At 46.4% G+C, this 20,584-nt stretch overlaps 1 protein-coding gene across 13 annotated transcripts in view; it reads left to right on the forward strand.

The window, feature by feature from the left end:
- The window catches only part of MICAL2 (microtubule associated monooxygenase, calponin and LIM domain containing 2), a 153,403-nt gene that overhangs the window by 74,610 nt on the left and 58,209 nt on the right, over positions 1-20,584 (forward strand). For all 13 annotated transcript variants that reach the window (XR_004026024.1, XM_030794535.1, XM_030794541.1 and 10 more), the window contains one exon: positions 19,231-19,438. Coding sequence is in view for 12 of the 13 variants with exons in the window: in XM_030794535.1 (XP_030650395.1) it covers positions 19,231-19,438 (208 nt within the window). In the remaining variant the exon portion in view is untranslated. The remainder of the gene's footprint in view (positions 1-19,230; positions 19,439-20,584) is intronic.

The raw sequence follows: 20,584 nt of genomic DNA on the forward strand, positions 1-20,584 counted from the left end.
GGATGGGTGGGGGGATGGGTGGGTGGGTGGGAGGGTGGGTGGATGGATGGGTGGGTGGGTCGGTGGGCAGGTGGATGGATGGATGGGTAGGTGGGTGGATGGATGGATGGATGGGTGGGGGGATGGGTGGGTGGGGGGATGGATGGGTGGGGGATGGATGAATGGGTGGATGGATGGGTGGGTGGGTGGATGGATGGTTGGATGGGTGGGTGAGTAGATTGGTGGATGAATGGGTGGGGTCATGATTATACTCTTCTAGATGCTGGAGGTAAAGCCGTAAGCACTCAATAAGCACTGCTGGGATAAAAACCATTACTGTTGTTCAGTGCTAGAGGGAATTGTGAAGACGTATACACATTGGCCATTCCGTCATGCCTTCCCACAAAGAAGATAAGCTTCTTTTCTTATATCTTTTCATCTTGATCCAAGCCACTCATGCTTCCTTCCCATCCCCATGACAGAATCTACCCATCTCAAAGCCGTCACTTGCTGTATTGCCTGGGGCTGGAAACTGAGCCTCCCAGCAAGTCTCTGATGTGTGTTAGGTGTTCTTGTTACCATTTCATGGATGAGCAGACTGTGGCTGGAGGAGACCAGGTACCTGAAGGGGAGGAGAACTTCAGTGTTTAATTCTTACTTCTCTGTTCAGCCCTAGTTCTTAGTGTTCTTTGTACTGTGCTCTGCACTGCTCAGCTCTCCCAGCAGAGGCAGTAAAGACATCCAAACCCATATACAGTGTGTAAAAAAGAAGATCTAGGATCTCTGGAGGCCTGGAGGAAGCCAAAGTGACCCTTTTGTACTCTGTCATGTTTCCTATAAACTGCTTCAAATTGAACCCCAATGCCAGCCTGCGATCATGTTTTCAAAATACTGCGGAGGCTTTGAAATTCTCTTTGCTGCATATGACATGCTTCCCAGGCACGTAGCAGGTGCTCAGCAAAGGAGTCCTGGAACTAGAGGGTTGGCCCAGTAGCTCTGATGGAGCCCCAGCTCTGGGCTCTGGCGAGCATTTCCTCTCCACTTAGGCAGGGAGATGACAGCCCTCTTGCCAGCTGCAGGGGGAGGTCTTCCGTTATAGGATTAACTGGCGCCTGCACTTTTGCTGGAAACTTGCGGGAAGTGGCTGAGAGCTCTCCAGTGCTTAAGAAGTGGGTTTTGGAAAACAAACAAGATCTTGCCTACGCAGGAATAGGAATGAAGCAAAGGTTAGACATGGCTTGGGGGAGTTTTTTTCCTTTTTTCTTTTTTTTGGCTTAGTTGAATAACAGGCTAGAAGGAACTCTCAAAGTTCAAAGTGGGCCTTAGACCCTTTAAAAGTAGGTCCATAAACTTGTGTAGAGGACAGTGAGTTCTCTGTTTAGAGTAAATTTAATGACAACTATTATTTGTAAAAGGCATCATAATTTACAAAACCCTTTCCACACGCACTGTATGTGTATATAAATACTATATGTGACCTTCCCCTTTAAAATTATTTATCCCATGATTTGAGGGCGCCTAGCCAATTTTTTAAAAAAGATATTTTTTTTTTAAAGATGCACAGTCTCTTCATTTTGCCTGTAGTATAGTGGACAGAACACAGGCAGGCTTCCAGTCTCTGGGCCTCAGTTTACCCAGCTGCAAAGTGAGGACAATAGGAGAGATGGATCCAGGGAAGGTTTGCCTCTTACAGGCTCAAGAGCCTACTGGGAGTGCGGAGAGTGGGAGCTGAGTTGACTCTGAACATATTGGGCCATTCAAGGGTGCCCAGCACAGGTGGTGGGAACCCCAGACATCAGTGGCAGGGAGGTCCCCTTCTGATGCTGCCAGCTCAGAGGATGCAGAGCTGTCTCTTCCTGAAGCCAGATGGGGAGGCTGAGGCCCACAGGCCCATGAGCAGCTGGGCTGTGTACCCATCTGCCCTCCTACACCTGGTTCTCAAGGTGATCTGCCTGTGTCCCTGTCCCCGACTGTGCTAATTCTTGAGTGTCGTCCCTGAGTGGTGAATAGGATTTCTCTCCATGAATTAGAGCAGCGGTGTGCTTTCTGCCTGAGGCTCCAGCGAGGACTCTGATCCCATGTCCCCTCTGCTCTTTCCCCGTGTGGGTCTCTGCCTCTTCCTCTTTCTGTGTGTCCTCCTCTGTCCTCTTCCTGCCCTCATTCATCTTTTCTTTCTCTTCTTCCCTCCTCTGTAATCCCATGGAGCTGACTGTTTTTTAACTGTGTTTTATGTTTCTTGTTCCTTACGTCCAACATTAATTCATTAAATGGTTTCATAGTCAAGGGAGAACATCTCTAAGATTGCTTTATTTGTGAATTATGTGTGCTTCAGTTAATATTTTTTTCTAAATAATTAGTGAAGCATCCTGGCCAAGGTTGTTTCTGGGGTGTGGTCCCGCGTCTCCATCCTTGCAATGTGGACAGCAACACTTCCCCCTCTGGGGCAGCAGTGGCCAAATGAGGGACTGAATGCATCCAGACAGTGGCAGGCCCCGGCCCTTCTACTTGAGTTACCACAAGGATATGTCAGTTGTTACTGAGTGGCCCCAGGCAGCGGCCTCGGCTTTTCTGGAACTCACTTGAGATGGACTCAGACGCTGTGGTTTTGAAGGCTTTGTTTTAGCGGTTCCTTGGGCTGGAATCAGCCCTGTGTCAGCAGCTGCTGGTGGAGGTGACTGGGTGTTCCCGAGAGTGGATGAGTTGTCCGTATCTGTCTTACTTCTCGGCTAGCTTGCTGGAAGCTGGCAGCTGCCTCCCTGAAAGCCCAGGGTGACTCCCCACTGTCTGTGTGGGTGGGCTTCCCAGGGCACCCTCCCTGGGCTTTCCCTCCACCTTTTTTCAGTCCCGTCTTTTGCCCTTGTTCCCTGGGGTAGGCGGGTTGTTGATAGGGAGGGGCAGTTCCTGGGGTGGGGTGGGGAAGGAAAAGCTTGAACTGCTAGGACCCCAGAGGTTGTCTGTGACCCTCTCTGTCCACTGTTCAGTGTTGCTTTTGCTCCTCCTCCTCCTCCCATCCATATATGTGGGCAATTCCCTCCTTTTTTTCTCCAGCTCTTTGCTGTTCATTATGGGAATCACAAGCCACGTGGCTAGGGCACTTGAAATGTGCTAAGTCCACATTGAGCTGTGCTGTAAGTGTAAAATACTCACCTCATTTTAAAGGCTTAGTATAAATAATGATTATCAAATATTTTATCAATACTTTTTATATTGATTACACGTTGAAATGATAATATTTTGGATATAATGGATTAGAATATTGAAATTAACTTCCTATTTCTTTTTACTTTTTTAGAAAAAATGTGGCCATCAGAAAACTTAAAATTGAACATGTGGCTCACATTATATTTCTATTGCAATGATTCTTAACTGGTGGCTGTTTTGCCTTCCAGTGACATTTGATAATATTTGAAGACATTTTTTATTATCACGCTGTTGGGAGAGTGGCGTGGTTGGCACTAGCACCTAGTTGAAAGAGGCCGGGGATGCTGCTAAACATCCTACAATGCACAGGATAGCCCCTACAACAAAAATTATCTGGCCCCAGATGTAGTAGTGCTGGGGTTGAGAAACCCAGTTCTATTGAATAGCACTGTTTTACTCTCACTTTTGATGAACCAATTTTCTTTCATTGACAATGACACTAAAATTGGAGGTCCTAGGGCATAGTAGAAAGAGCATAATGGCCAGAGTCAGATACCTGTGACCCTGGGCCGGTTATTTAACATTTCAGAGGCTCCACTTCCTCATCTGTGAAATGGACACAATCGTACCTACTTTATAAGATTCTTATTAGGACTCAATGAAATTGAACATAGCATACCTGACACATGGTAGACCTCCACTAAATAGAAATTAGCATTATTGTTAAAATTTGTGTCACTATGTGGACTTTCTGGATCAACTATCAGGATTTCTACACATCTTTTAGATTTTCAGTGAGTACCTGACACTCAACAAATAGAAAACTAAATTCATAATTTTACACTTCCTCTCCCCTCCCACTCCCTAAATCTATTCTTCTTTCTGACTTTCAGTCTTAGCGCACAGTATCGCCATTCTCCCACTCTGAGAACCTGAGTCAGTTTCACTTCTTCCTTCTACCCTCCAGCCTGAATTTGTAATCTGTTAACCTTTATATGTTAAATGTGTCTCATCCAACCCCTCCTTTACATTCCTGCCTAGTGGGACCTCTGCATCTGCTGTAAGTGTCTTCCTTCCAGGTCCTTGCCTCTACTCTTTCTCAGTCCCCGCTATGTGTAAAGTTCTCTTGCTCAGGAACCTTTGGTGGTTTTTTTTTTGTTTTTTGTTTTTTGTTTTGCTAAAGTGTGAGTACCTATGGTCAGAAAATGTGACGTAACCATCTGTATTTCCCTAGCACCAGATATGATGCCTAGAAAATAGCTGTTCATTCAGTGTTTTTTGAATGAATGCATAGATAAATAAATGATAGCTATCCTTTTCCCCTTGGTACATGGGTAGGATCAGGTATTACAGGGAGCTAGGGTAGCAGTTTCCAAATGCCCTATTTCCCTTTAATAGTTTTGCAGGGTTTAAATAATGCATTCCCTAACCTACCTTATCACACCACCCCCACTACCTCCACCACCTTCCTGATTTTGAGCTGGAGAATCAGTTTGTTTTCTCTGAAGGGTTACAGTGATGATGCATGAAACCTGGGTCCCGGAAATCCTGCCTTCCCTATGTGGGCTTCCGCAGGCAGCCTGAGCCAGCTATGGCTCACGTTCTGCAAGCCCAGGCCTGCCTCCTGAGGGAAAGTGCCCTAGATGCCCAGGCATGCCTTCCTCTCGGTGGCCAAAGATTTCCCAGGCAGCTCCCAGCAGGCTGTGAGGAGAGGCTTTCCAGAAATTTGCCCTTAAAGATGCTCTGATAGAGAAAACATAACATGTTCTTTGGCAGGTTGTGGATATCTATCATACAGTAATCATGGGCAGTCGGGATGGTGTAGGATTGGAGCCTCCCAATGTCTAGACACTTTGGTCTGTTCACAGTTTCAAAAACATTTTAATTACAAACCACTCTATGGTGTAAGGTGACCCACTTGGAGTTATCAAGAACTTCTGAGTAAGTTTGCTAACTTATTTTGTGGCAGCTGCAAGTTGACTCAAAACTACATTCCACTGGTGAGTATGGGTTGTCTGGCCTGGAAGACGTGTGAGATGGCCTAAGGGGCTCGCTGTTCTCTTACTATCTGGAAGGCCTCTAAGTTCCTCTGGTGGGAAAGGCTTTCTTCTGCAAACACACTGGGATTTGTCTTTTGAAGAATCAGGGTTCTGGACTCTCCTACATAACCATCTTCTGTGGGTTGGATATCAGATGTGTGTCCAACCCCCAGAAGATGGATCAAGGTGCAGTTGACCAAATGGCTTTTCTCTTGGGAAACTTGAGGATTTTCTGTCACCTCTAACTGGCTTTGTGACATCTGAAGTTGTTTCCGTATCTGAAGCTAGTTATTTCACTGGTAAAGGTAGTAAAACTCCCACCTATTTTCAGCTTTGATTCCTTTTCTCCCCTGACCCCAAAACTCGTGCTTCAGAATAAGTTGTTTCACAGATAAGGTTGCATATGTTAGGTGACAATATCTTCTCTCCATTTTTGTAAAGTGTAAAGTCACATCACTGCCTGTCAGCATTTCTAATCAGCCACAAATAATTTGTGTTCACACTAAATTGTCACAATCCCATGCAAAATTAAGCAAGAGTGGTGATTAATAGCATGAGCCCAGAGTTGAACAGATTTGGGTTTGAAACTTAACTCTGCCTTTTACCAGATAAGCATCTTTAAATAGCAGGACTTCAATGTCCTCACCTGAAATAAAGAGATAAAATAGTTCCTACCTTATAAGTTAGTTTATCCCTTATTTAATAAGATAATATATGTAAAGCCCCAAGACAGTATCTTCATAAATATAGACTGTTATATTTCAGTTAGCCTCACTATGCATCCTGATTTGGGGTAAAGGTATGATTTGATTTGATTTGATTGACTGATTGATGTGGCAAAAATTTACCAGTACCTGCTGAGGATGAGGGACTGCTCTAGCCTCTGGGGATACAGCCATGAATGAGAGACAAGGCCCCTGCTTTAGTGGAGCTTATGTTCTAGAGAGAGACAAACAAAGTGAACTATTTAACAAATAAAAAAAGATGGCCAGGTGCGGTGGCCCACGCCTGTAATCCCAGCACTTTGGGAGGCTGAGGCGGGCAGATAATTTGAGGTCAGGAGTTCAAAACCAGCCTGGCCAACATGGTGAAACCCCATCTCTATTTAAAAAAAATAGAAAAATTAGCCAGGTGTGGTGGCATGTGTCTGTAATCCCAGCTACTCAGGAGGCTGAGGCAGGAGAGTTGCTTGAACCTGGAAGGTGGAGGTTGCAGTGAGCCGAGATCATGCCATTGCACTCCAGCCCAGGCAGCAGAGCGAGACTATGTCTCAAAAAAAAAAAGATGTAGGCCAGATGCACCTGCAATCCCAGCACTTTGAGAGGCCAAGGCAGGTGGATTGCTTGAGTTCAGGAGTTTGATACCAGCCTGGGTAACATGGTGAAACCCCATCTCTACAAAGAAATACAAAAAAATTAGCTGGGTATGGTGGTGCACACCTGTAGTCCCAGCTACTCGGGAAGCTGAGATGGGAGGATTGCTTGAGCCTGGGAGGTCAAGGCTACAGTGAGCCGTGATTGCACCACTGCACTCCAGCTTGGGCAACAGAGTGAGACCCTGTCTCCAAAAAGAAAAAGAAAAAAGAGAGAGATGTTGGGTTGTGATAAGCATGATGCAGAAAATCAATGGAAATGTGAGAGAATAATGGATGGGGCTGAGAAGGCATCATCTCCAGGGAGTGGGATGTTTGAGCTCAGACCTGAATGGTGAGAAGGAGCTGTGTTCAAAGATCTGAGGGAAGGGTGTCCAGGGCAGGAGGACCAGCAAGGAGCTCCCTTAGACTTTCAGAGGTACAAGAAATGGCCTCTGGGCTCCCTGAAATAACTTCTTGGAACCCCCACCCCCACCCCCGCCCGCCACCCAAAACCCACCAAGGGCAAGGGGTCATGGGGAGGGATGCATTGGACAGCATGATCTAAGCCTGGGTTTGGTGAAAAGACTGAAATATTTACTATCTGGCACTTTATAGAAAAAATATGCTAATCTGAGGGATCTAAGGTCCCTTTCAACTTGGACAGCGCACATATGTGCAAGTGCAGGTGGGCAGGATAGCTCGCCAGTGCAGGCAAAGTCAGCTCAGCAGCCTCCTGGGCACCCAGGCTCCAGGTGGGGCTCGCTCATCAGCTTGGAGATACCCCAACAAAGGCAGTGTGTCTGTCAAGCAATGCAAACTGCCATCAGCCTTGAACTGCTGGGATCACAGTGTCTATGTCCCCACATGGGATGGACTGGACTCTGAGCTCTTAGAGGTCAAAATCTGATTTCACTTAAAGGATTTCTCCTCAGAAGCGAGGCACAGTGGCTCACGCCTGTAATCCCAACACTTTGGGAGGCTGAGGCAGGCGGGTGAATCACTTGAGGTCAGGAGTTCGAGACCAGCCTGGCCAACATGGCGAAACCCCGTCTCTATTAAAAATACTAAAATTACCCAGGTGCAGTGGTGGACACCTGTAATTCCAGCTACTTGGGAGGTTGAGGCAGGAGAATCACTTGAACCCGGGAGGCAGAGGTTCCAGTGAGCTGAGATCACATCACTGCACCCCAGCCTGGGTGACAGAGAGACTCAGTCTTAAAAAGTAAAATAAAGGATTCCTCCTGAGAAAGGAGGGAGGAGAGGAGCCGTGGGTCATTGCTACCATTTACTGAGTGCTTGCCATATGCCATACGAGGCTGTTTTATGAACAATTCTGCAGCGTATTGACTCCATCCCCATCACAACCCTGCCTGGTAGGAACTGCTTTATTCCTCTTTTATGGTTGAGGGAACTGACATCAGATGTAGTAAGCTGCTGTGTTCAAAGCTACATAGCGAGCAAACAGGCTGCCTGCTTCTAGTCTCAGGTCCCTCACTACGCCACCATATCCGCTATTTTCCCAGTGATGTTTAGTCAAGGACTGGTGAGTCTTTTCCTCTTTGCAGGCCTGAATTAAGTCATGTTTAGACCCCTAAGCTGTGTTCATTCAGCACCTGTCTATAGGGCGAGAGACTTCATAGAAAGAGAAGGGGGACACTCTAAGGCTCTTGGCAAGGTGGTTAGCTGTGGACACAGCAACCAGTCCAGATATGGCTGTAGAACAGCGTGGTAGCCTTGCACTCCTTGGCTCCAGCTCTGGGCTGCAGGAACAGCTGCTAAGCTCAGATAAGTAGTCTCTCCCTTGTTGACCTTAGAGCAATAGGAATTGGTGAAATTGAAGGAATACCTGACCTTTCCTCATACAGATCCACTTCCAGGCCTCATCATGGCCTTTCTGTAGAGGCCAGCCTGAGACAAAGCTGTTGTCCATGGATAGGGCCAGCCTTGTCTGTGGTCATGAGTGGTCATGGGATGAGGTGGTGCCAATAGAGGATTCAAGTACCTGTGAGGGAGAGAGAAGGGGCTAGAAAGACAGTGGGCCCTAACACTTCAAAGGTGGCAGAGAGGGCAATGTAGGAGTCACTCCTGGCAGTGACTCCCAGCTCCGCCCTTTATCAGCTGTGTGAAGCCAGGCAGGTGTAACATGATGGATGTGAGTTTCTGCTTTGGAGCTTGACCACCTGGATTCAGATACAAGTTCTTCCACATACTGCGTGAGGTGACCTTGAGCATGCTACTTGAGCATTTCATGCCTTGGTTTCATAATCTGGGCTTGTTGTGAGATTTGAATGAACTGATACATGTGACACACTTAGAACTGGTGCTGGACATGGAGTCAGAGTTCAGCATATGCTGGCTATGTTACATCATTTTGCCTCTGGACCTCAATTCCTCAACTGCAAAATGTGAGCAGCAATGCCATTTTCTTAGGAGTTCCTGCAAGGGCTAAATGAGTGAATATACTTCAAGCAGGTCTGGCAATAATTTGGAAGACACTTAATAGACACCTTTGTTGACCTCAAGTGGCCCCCGGCCATGGCACCTGCTGAGTGGAAATGTTTGTCATTGGGTAGATTGACAGCATTGCTTGCAGTCCTGCCTGGAGTTCTCTGGGCTAGGAAAGTCTAGGTGGTGGATGCCATTGCCCTTTCCCTGACTATCTGCTGTCATCTCTATGGCACAATGGTTAAAAGCATGGTCTCTGAACTAGATACCGGGAATTGAATCCTAGCTTCACCACTAAATAGCTACAGCTGTAAGACGTGGATGATGGATGTGCGTTGTTGTGAATACAGCCTTATAATGGGCCCGGCATGTAGTAAAGAGTGTTAGGTATTATTATTGCAGTGTGGGGACCCCTACATGACTGAACTGATAGGCTTTAACAGTTACTAAGCAACTAAAAAAGAGAAAATGGCAGAAATGAACTGCTCTACTTCTGGATGTTATATTGTTTATGTATTTTAGCTCTGCCTTTTTCCCCACATGTAGGTTATAACTGGCCCTACATTTTTTAGCTTTGAATATATCTTGACTCAGCCCATCTCAGAAGCCTCCCCTCTTTCTCCTAAAGAAATGTGAGATTTATCTGACACCCCTTTTTGGGTCTTAGAAGACCCTGTGTCTCCTGTTCTCCTGAAGAAGATAGCTGGCCAGACCCAGGACTTACCCCTTGACTAGGAGCTCTGTGCTATTAAAAGAAAACACCAGGGTACCAGTACCAGAGCCCAAGGGACAAGAATTTACAGGGTCAATTGGAAGAATGACCATTCACAGGGAGAAAACCGAGGCTGTAAGAAGAAAATATATTGTAATTTTTCACATCAAATGGTATGTTTAAGATATGTGCACCTTTCTGCGTTATACAGGCAGTAGGGAAAGAAAGTGTGTGGATTTCATTTTATATACATTTTACCTTAAACCTGGGCCAGACACAGTGGCTCATATCTGTAATCCCAGCAGCACTTTGGGAGGCTGAAGCAGGATGATCGCTTGAGGGCCCACCAGACTGGGCAACATAGGGAGACCCTGTCTCTACAGAATTTGTTTTTAATTGCCAGGTGTGGTGGTGTGTATCTATAGTCCCAGCTACTAGGGAGGTTGAAGGGAGGGTCACTAGGGCCCAGGAGTTCAAGGCTCCAGTGAGCCATGATTGTGGCACTGTACTCCAGCCTGGGCTACAGAGCAAGACCCTGTCTCTAAAAACCAAACAAAAGCAAAACAAAACCTTGAGCAAATATTGAACTCTAGTCCATGAGATACATGCTGAAATATTTGGGAGGAAATGTATTGATTCTGCTATTTAATTGAAATGCACCACAAAACAAGATAAATTGACGAGTGAGCAGAAGGATAGATGGGTGTGAACGGGTATGTGCTAAAGCAAGGAGAACAGAATCTAATCATAGAATCTAGGTGGTGAGTATTTGGATGTCTTGCAGCTTCTCTATATATCTGAAAAACGTTATAATGAAATGTTGCCAAAAAATGTTGTAAAGCTACTAGATTAAAAACAAAAAAAAATTACAATGGAAAAATATAAAAGTAGATGCTTGAAATATTTACAAATATTTAAAATGCTATTTGGAAAACTAGAATTGAATATGAAGAGAAATAAAACTAGGCCCATGTATTTTCTGCAATAGATTTCTTTTTTTTTGTATTAGAAAATAGCAATATATATATATATATATATATATATATTGGAGGAAGAGTTTCTAGACAGAAAACAAAGCAAATGAAAAGCCCATGTGTGGGTTCAGTGAAGCCAGTACAGCTGGAGTGTGAGAGGAGGGGGTGGTGGGAGCTGAGGACAGAAAGGAAACTGGAGGTTGAGATCATATAGGGCCCTAAGGCCATAGCCACATCCTCTGATTCTGACTTCTGAGTGCCACAGGCAGACATGAAAGGATGTGAGCTACGAGTGAGAGACATGATCTGACTTGAGGAGGACTGCTCTGGTTGCTGTGTGGGGACAGACTGCAAAGTGACAAGGGTGGAAGCTGGGAGACCAGATAGGAGCCCTGATATCAGGTCAAAGGAGAGATGGCCATGACTTGGATAAGGAGGCAGTGTGTGAGCCGGTGAAAATTGATTGGATTTTATATCTGTTCTGAAGATAGTCAACAAGATTTATTGGTGGATTGGTTGTGAGTTAAGAGGAGAAGAACCAAGACTGATTCCAGATTTTTGGTCTAAGCAGGTAGAAAAGTAGGTAGCACTTACCAAGACCGTGTTGATGGGGGAGAAGTAAGTTTTACAGGGAGGGAATAAGAGTTCAGTTGTAGATCTGTTAGGTGAGTAATGCTTATTGGAGCAGGTAGAAATGTCAGTGCACAGTTGGCTAGGGGAATCTGGATTCCGGGGGAAATTCAGGGTTGAGCACCATCAGCATGTAGATGGTAATTAAAGTCATGGAAGTAGACGGTGTCAAGGTCTATAAGGGAAGGGTATAAAGGCTGAGCCCCAGGCACTCCCAGGTATAGAGGACAGGAAGATGAGGAGGAGCTGCAAGGGTGTCTGAGCAACTGCAGGGCAGGAGAGAGTCAAGAAAGTAGGTCAACTGTTTCAAAGGCTGCCCTGACTGCCTCTCTACCTCTATTTTCTTTTCTGTCTTCTTGCCATCTGTGTTATTGCTCTGGAACCAATTGTCCTAAAGTAGCACCTCCATCCTATTCCAAGCTCATAAAATCCAAAGGGGGGGAATAAAGTCCAAACTCTTCAGTCTGCCATCCAAGACCCTCCACGATCTGGCTCTTTCTTTCTCTTTCTCTCTTTCTTTCTCTACTTTCCTGGTTTAACCTTCCCCACCAACCCCTGACCCTCACTTCACTGGCCACTGCACTGCAAACCACCTCCCTCTCTCTCAGCATGCCATTTGTTTTCTTTCTCCAAATCTTCAGCCTCGATTCTCCATTCATGGTCTATCTCCTGGAGGGATCCTTTCTTGACTGAAGTCACTAATCTGTTTCTTCTCTAAATTCCTAAAGTAGTCAGAGGTAATACCAAACAATCTAGCATTCATTGTATCTGTTTTTCTTCTTCTCCAGTTCCCAGCCAGACAATTTCCTGAGGTTTGGGAACATGAGCCTGTAATCCCCAGAGCCATCTCACCAGTGCTTTACATATCTTAGATGCTCTGCCACATAACACTCATGGAAACCTGGAAGGATTAATATAGGATTGGGATTTTGACTATGGGATCAGAGGCTAGGTTCTTCCCCTGCTTCTATTACCATGACCAAGTCATTTAACCTTCCTGAGCTCCAGTTTTCCTATCTGCAAATGGCTATAAACATGCCTAATTCAGGGCGATTGTAAGAATGATGCAGGATGCATTTCTTATAATGTGCTTAGCACACTTCATGTACATTATAAGCAGGCAATAAGCGGTAGCTTTGTTTTCATTATTGCTATTATTAATACTATTATTATTCTTGGTCTTCCCAATAAAGATGCACAGGCATCAACAAAGATGGGACTGCGTTGGCCTATTCACTCCATACTTTCAGATCTCAAGTGAGGTGTTCGACTCTGCTGCTGGCAGGGGTACAGGGGTGGCCCTCACACCCTGACTTCAGCGAACCTGTGTGTTAAATGGGGAGATGCCATGAGACCCAACCAGTACCCAGAGAGATACAAGCCTTGAGGATTGTACTTATAACTTCTAAACTAGGCAGCAGTGTGAACGAACATCTGAGGCCAAGAGGCAGAATGTCTGCAAATAAAACTGTCCCTGAAAATCCAGACCCTGCAGCTACTGGTTACAGTTGGTCATGGAGGAGGAGAGCACTGGCTCAGGATGGAAGGGAAGAACAGAGAGAAACGGAATGTTTCTCAGAGGAATTAGTTAGTTTTTTTTAGGGAACGTACAAAGCATAGGATACCTTTTTCCATTTTATTTCTGTGAATTTCTAAGATTGATAAGTGGTGTGTAATTGTTACTTAGGAATAACTGGATACAGAAGAGAGTCTGGAGATGTCAGGGCCATGTCAAGTCAGATGAGCTGTAACTCCTTGCCCAGGGCAGCACTTGAAGTTCCCCTGGGGAGCCCCTACTAGCCAACCCCCTCTCAGAGATTCCTCCACAGCTAGAACCTCAGGTGATTTTGAGCATGTACCCTGGAATCAGAGGTTAGGTTTTCACCCTGGTTCTGTTACCATGGCTATGTCATTTAACCTTCCTGAGCTCCAGTTTCCTATGTGCCAAATGATGATGAATATTCCTAATTCAAGGTTATTGTAAGAATCAAGTGAGATGCATTTCTTAAAACATGCTTAGCACAGTTCTTGTACATTATAAGCAGGCAGTAAGTGTTAGCCCCATCTCTCATGAGTAAGCCCCCTCACTGCCCTGCAGGGGTGAGGCTGTGCAGCCAGGCCCCTACTGCAAGCCCTCCCCCAACACACACATTCTGGCAGGTGGGTGGCACCTTGAATTTGAAAACTCTCCATCCTGCGATTCTGAATCAAGCTGTTCTTATTCACGGTAAACCAGTAACAGCCAGGGGCTTCCTGCCTGGATTCAGATAAGTGGCTGGTCCTGAGAGCCAGGGAGGCTGCACAGCCATACCAGGAAGTATGGTGGCACGTCCCTGGCACCAGTGCACTGCCCCGGGGAGCTGGCCTGCAGGTCAGTGTGCTGGGAGGACTGCGGCTACCAGCGAGACAGCACCATGCATGACTTCCCCCATGCCCAGCTTGCTGCCAGGGCCACCCTCACCAAAGGAGGCTTGCACTATCCAAGCCCAAACTCCCACTGTGGTGGCACCTGCCAGTGTGACTTGCACAGGCTCAAGCTCTGTCCAGCCTATGATTTCCCACCCTGTGGAAGCACATGAAGCTCAGGCCGGGCATGGCTTGCTCGTTCCATGCAGAGCCCCTGTGAACCCAGCCTGAACCCCAGCTCCTTTCAGGAGGCCACAGTGTGCTCAATGCAGGGAAGGAGCCAAGTCCTCTCACTTCATCCTGACCTCACCACTGAGGTCGGCCTTCATTGTCAGTCAAGCCGGTAAGAGCAGAGACTTTAGACCAGTACTACCTGGGTTACAATCCAGATCTGACCACTTATTTGTTATGTGACTTTAAAGACATTTCTTACCCTCTTTACTCAAAAAGAGAGTTAATAAGGGTGCCTGGAGCAAGTTGCTTAACTTTTCAGTGCCTTAGTTACCTCACTTATAAAGTGGGGATGATAATAACACCTTCACAGGGTAGTTGCAAGGATGAAATACACAAAGCAAATAGGACAGTGCCTGGCAAATAGAATGTGCCAGGCACCGTGCAGTCAGGTCTCACAACCGTCCTTTCTAGGTGAGGTGCAGAGTGGGTAAGCGGGCTAAAGAATGCCACACCCCGGTCAAGTGCCAGCTTCTGCACTCCACCTCGCTGCAGTGTCTGCACACACAGCTCTCAAGGAACACAAGGGCGGGATTCAGAAGCGGAAATGAAGCCTGCAGACTGCTAACCCCTGGCTTAGCCCTTGGTCCCCTCGGCATCTCCCTCTGGGGACTGAATCTCTTATGCATTCCTGGCACAGCCCCAGCACACTTGCCCACTTGTGGGCTGGCGAGAGGGGCGGCTGGAAGATGCACCATGTCGAGAAGTGGGTTGTGTTTGCAGGTTCCCCTGGGGAGGAGCAGAAGTCACACATGAGCTGGGGCCGCCCAGTCCTTGTGTCCTGACTGTGGGCTAGGTGGTCACCATACCTCCATCCTGACCCTTGATAAAGAGCTGATTTTTCCATGTGGTGTTTGTCTCTCCTCTGTGCTAACATGGAGGCCTGAACACCACCGAGCTTATCTATACAATGGATTTCCTGCAGGTGTTGGCTCTGCCCTTCTCCCCACTGGGTAATAATTTATGTCACCTGAGCACCCAGATATGCTGACATCCATGATGCTGGTGGCCCTGGCAGACCCCGGCTCCCCGAGTCTGGGTGGGAATCTGCAAATGTGAACCCCCAACTGGTGTGAACTGAAACATCCCAGTTGTGAATGGAGTTCCAGAACTGGGTGGGTGGAGAGGGTGTGGAGAGTTCATCAGCTGTCAATTGAGGCCTCCTAGGTAGCAGGCCTGGTACTGGGCTCTGAGCACACAGAAATACGGAGGACAGGGGCAGCCTTAGAGGAACCCTCGGACTGGCTGTGGGTTAGACACAGACAATATGACCCGCAGAGGTGGTTCTGGGGAAGCAGAAAGGACACAGCTCATGGGAGCACAGGCAGGAGTATACAATCTCATTGAGTTTTAATGAAAAGCTTTCCTTCCTTGGACATAAGGCCTAGCTGGGTCTGAGGAAAGAGCTCCTTCGGGTTGAGTTATCACAACCCTTTGCATCTGTGGTCTGTTTGGACCACATCCAGCATCCACAGCATCTACAGTGGGCATGCTGGGGAAGTCCTCGTCTCTCCCACTCCTCTGCCTGGGCATGTGGCTGCCATGGTATTTGGCCTGTTGTCAGAACATTGAGTTCCCATATTAATCACAACAAGTGCGTTCAGAGAAGACCTGACCTGGCCCCTGCCAACAAGCCGTCTCTCTGGCCTTGATAACATCTGTACCGAATTTTCTCCCTTTATATAATTAGGCCCGTTGGTATTTGCTTTGACTTTAGATTACAGTATGACTGGCATCTCTGAAATTTCAGGCCCGAAATATGTACTGGGGCCCAGGATGGTGGGAAAACCGGGCTTTTGCCAATGGGATTTTAGGTTTAGCCAAGAGAATCAGAAACTGTACACCAGCTACTGTTTGCCCGCAAAATGCATGGCAGCTCCCTGACTGGTGGGAAAGGGGTCTCCTGCCTTGTCCAGGGAGCAGTGCTGGGTCGGGCCTGGTGGACAGAAGGATACAGGGGGCTCCCCTTCTTTTTTCCTGCCCCTCTTCACCCCACATCCTTCTACCCCTGCTCCAAAACAGGAAAAGATGTACTAACTGCAAAGAAATGCAGTGAATCCAGACTTAACCCCAAAGCAAACCTCACCAGTGTCGGGGCTTGGAGTCCTGCTTTGAAATGACTGTCATTGTCTGGCTATGTCCAAGCCAAGGAGCTGTTTGTGGAGTGAGATAAAGAGTAGTGCTGGGCTTGGGAAGTGGGGCTTGGTTCTTTCCTGGTGGCTCTATCCAGAGAGGAAGCACGTGGGCTTGCACACCCACTCACTCCCTGAAGTCTCGAGCTGGATCTCAGTGGTGACTTCATTTCCCCTAATTAGGTGTCTACAAACTCTCTGGAAGGTTCCAACCAGTAAGCCACACTGATTGTGGTGTGGGAGCTCCTGATATGCTTGTTTGCACTCTCCCTTTGGGACCCTGCAGGCCCAGCTGAGTGATAACTGGATGATGGAACATTTGCTAGAGGAAGGGGAATGTGTTTTTTTAAGATAAGGTTTGATCCCAAGCAGAAGGGCAGTTACCAGATGCCTCTGCAATGTCAAGCAGTGAGGAGTGGGTGCAGATTCCCTTGCCTGTCACCTTGCTGGGGGTAGTCAGATCCCCCAGGCAAACTCCTACCTTAGGAAAGAGTTTCTTCTGATTCTTTCAGCCAGAGTATTGCCATTTTCCTCTGGTTTTAGACAGTATTGATGCTCCTCATAAGATTTTCTGTGAATGAAAAGGCTTTTGCCCAATATACTATCCTAGGTCATTGTGGGGAAGGATCCTTGTCTTTTTCAGCATGCAGTGTCCATTGAGGACCGAGCCTGGGACTCGTACAGAATCCTGTTTTGTCACTTCTGCCTACACGTCCCAAATGCCAACAGGACCAAGGCCATAAAATACGCCTTTGGCACTTAAGACTCTCACCGGCCGGGCGCGGTGGCTCACGCCTGTAATCCCAGCACTTTGGGAGGCCAAGGCGGGCGGATCACCTGAGGTTGGGAGTTCAAGACCAGCCTGACCAACATAGAAAAACCCCATCTCTACTAAAAATACAAAAAAATTAGCCAGGCCTGGTGGCACATGCCTGTAATCCCAGCTACTCAGGAGACTGAGGCAGGAGAAGCACTTGAACCCAGGAGGCAGAGGTTGCGGTGAGCCAAAATCACGCCATTGCACTCCAGCCTGGGCAAAAAGAGTGAAACTGAATCTCAAAAAAGAAAAAAAAAAAAGAAGACTTTTACCATTTGGCTGCAGACTAACTCTCATCTCTTTTCTCTCCTTCCCATCTCTTCTCCCAAAGTATCCTTCTCTCCATCCACCTTAAGCTTCTTTCTCTTTCTCTCTGAAAGGGCAGTTACCTCTGCTGAAATGTTCTTTTTTCTTTTTTATTCCTGGCAAACCAGAAGCAGTCCAGCATGGTGGGCTCTGGAATAAGACTACCTGGGTTTGAATCCCAGCTCTCCCCCTTTCAATCTGTAAAAGCATGAGCCAATTAAGCAGCTGCTTTGTGCCTCAATTTCCCCATCTGTGAAAGGGGCACCATAATCGTTCCTTAGATTTGTTGTGAGGATTAAGAGCTAAAACACAGAAAGCACTTGAAACCGCTCAACCCACAGTAAGTGTTCAACAAATGTAGGCTAAAGTAATAATTTTAAAGACTCTCCTCTGTGAAAATCTTTTCCAACCTACCAGGCAGGATTAGCTTTTCCGTCTGGGCTCCAGAAAAAAACCAGCCGCAAGAGATTCTAGTTATTTATTTTATAAGTTAGGTATTTTACCCCTAGCCTGAGAATTCCTAGAAGACAGGGCCTAGGTCTCGGCAATAAGAATGACAACATTTACACCAGTACGTGCCAAGCTCTGTACCATGTTTTTTTCTCATGCGCTTTTTAAAACTACGACATAATTCACATTTACCCTCTTATAGTACACAATTCAGTGGTTTTAGTATATTTACAAAGTTATGCAACATCACCATTATCTAATTCCAGAACCTCCCAAAAATATACCCTGTATCCATTAGCGGTCATTCCCCAATTCTCCCTACCCCATTTCCTGGCAATCACTGATCCACTTTTGTCTCATGGATTTGCCTATTCTGGACATTTCATATAAATAAAATATAATATGTGTCCTTTTGTATCTAGTTTCTTTCACTTAGCACAGTGTTTTTAAGGTTCATTCATGTATTAGAATTTCTTTCCTTTTCATGGCCGAATAATATTCCATTGTATGGATGTACCACATTTGGTTTCTTCATCAGTGGTGGCCATTTAGGTTGCTTTTACTTTGGGGCTATTGTGAATGATGCTGCCATGAACATTCACATACAGGTTTTTGTGTGAACACATTTTCATTTCTCTTGGGTATATATATCTAGGAGTGGAATTGCTGGCTCCTATGCTTTAAACCTCTATGTTTAACTTTTGGAGGAATGGCCACACTGTTTTCATGTATCTGCACCAATTTATTTTCCCACCAGCAATGTATGAGGGTTTCATTTTTTTCCGTATCCTCACCACACTTGCTGTTCTCTTTTTTATCACAGCCGTCCTAGTGGGTGTGAAGTGATTTCTCCCTGTGGCTTTAATTTGCATTTCCCTGAAGGCAAATGGGGTTGAGCATCTTTTCATGTACTTAGTGACCATTTGTATAACTTCTCTGAAGAAAGGTCTACTAAAATCCCTTTGCCCAGCCTTTAGTGGGGCTATTTGTATTTTTATTATTGAGTTGTAAACATCCTTTATATGTTTTGGATACAGGTCCCATAACAGATATATGATTTGCAACTATTTTCTCCCTTCTGTGTGGTTGTCTTTTCACTTTCTTGATGGTCATCTTGGAAGCACCAAGTTTTAATTTTGAAGTCTCATTTATTAATTTTTTCTTTAGTTGTTTGTGCTTTTCCTGTTATATCTAAGACACTATTACCTAATTCAAGACCACAAAGATGTACTATATGCTTTTTAAAAGTGATCTTATTTACAATAACCTTATGAGGAGAGTAGTAGACCCACACAGATAAGGAAACTACTGGAGCTGGGACTTAACCCCAGTTCACTTTGACTCTGAAGTTCATGTGCATCTTACTGTGCCTCCTCACCAAGTCCCTTTACCTCTGCACTCCTCACAGGGCTTGGCGCAGTGGCTGGTGCATGGTAGGCCCACAGGTAAGGTACATTGGGTGGATGAATGACAGGCCCTAACAGGTACACAGCTTGCACTTGCTGGTTGGTTCAGGAAGAGTGGGATTTGTGCCTCAGTTTTCCTGCTGACTGGGGGTTCGTGTCTGTGATGCTAGAGGTTACCAACAGTCTCTCTCCTGTCTCACCTCTGCAGTGTCTCATAGTTGGGGGAGGACCCTGTGGCTTGCGCACTGCCATTGAACTTGCCTACCTGGGAGCCAAAGTGGTCGTGGTGGAGAAGAGGGACACCTTCTCCCGGAACAATGTGCTACACCTCTGGCCTTTCACCATCCATGACCTTCGGGGCCTGGGAGCCAAGAAGTTCTATGGGAAGTTCTGTGCTGGCTCCATCGACCATATCAGTGAGTGGAGTCTATGGTGATACCCCATGAAGGGAGGGGACTGACCCTGGGTGGGACATATCTCTCCAGGTCTAGGAGTCCCCAGCTTATTCCATCTTAGTCCCTGGGGGCACCATATATCAGACTAACAGACCTCTAGTAAAAGGCCTGATTTGTGCCTTGTTCTGGGCCCTGGGTTATCCCGCAGTGGACTGTAAGCACCGTGAGGTCAGGGACTGCAGCATGCCTTAATCGCCAGACTATCTCCAGGACATGAAAGAGTGCTTGACTCATAGCAGATGCTTGATAAACATCTGTTGGATGAATGAGTGAGACAGAGAAACAGAGGCAGAGGTAAATAGCATAGTCTGCACCCTGACGAAGCGCATTGAGATTTTGTTGGTGGTAATGTGCTTTAATAGGGTTAGTCACACTTGCTAAAGGAAGTTGGAGGAAGGGGCCACACAAAACCATTAATGGGCCAGATAGTCAAGACCTTCCATACAAAGAAGTTTGGACATTGTGCTGGTGTTGCTGGGGAGCCATGGCAGGTTTTAGAGCAGAGGAAAGAAACAATTGGATCCTTGTTTCCTGATGGATCTCATATCAAAGTTTTAAAAATCTGAGCTTTAAAAAGAGAGAGAACATCATGATGGGACTTCAGCCAGAATAGAAAGGAAAACAGAGAATGTGGACTTCAGGTACTGGGCATCCCTGAATGCTTATATAAGGAGAGATGAGTGCTGAGGCCCTTCTGCTCTGATGTTCCTCAAGCCTGGAGCTCTCTGGGCTAGGTCTGTGCAGACAGGTTTTGGGAAAGGCAGCCTTCCTTCCTGCAGCTTTGCAGTGGGGAGGTCTTTAGCTGTTTTATATGCAGTTGACACTTGAACAACACAGGTTTGAACTGCAAGGGTCCACTTATACATGGGTTTTTTCAACTAAACTCCTGCAGGATGTAAAACCCACCTATATAGAAAGCCGACTTTTTGTATACTTGAATTCCACAGGGCCAACTGTAGGACTTAAGTATGCATGGATTTGGGTATACTCAGGGGTTCTGGAACCAATCTCTGGCATATACTCAGGGATGATTGTATAGCAATAGTGACCCACGAAAGGGAGGTTAACACTATGGGGAAAGCTCAAGAGTTTGAACAGATTTGGGTC

The sequence above is a fragment of the Nomascus leucogenys genome, chromosome 15 (assembly GCF_006542625.1).
Source record: "Nomascus leucogenys isolate Asia chromosome 15, Asia_NLE_v1, whole genome shotgun sequence".
Taxonomy (NCBI): Eukaryota; Metazoa; Chordata; class Mammalia; order Primates; family Hylobatidae; genus Nomascus; species Nomascus leucogenys.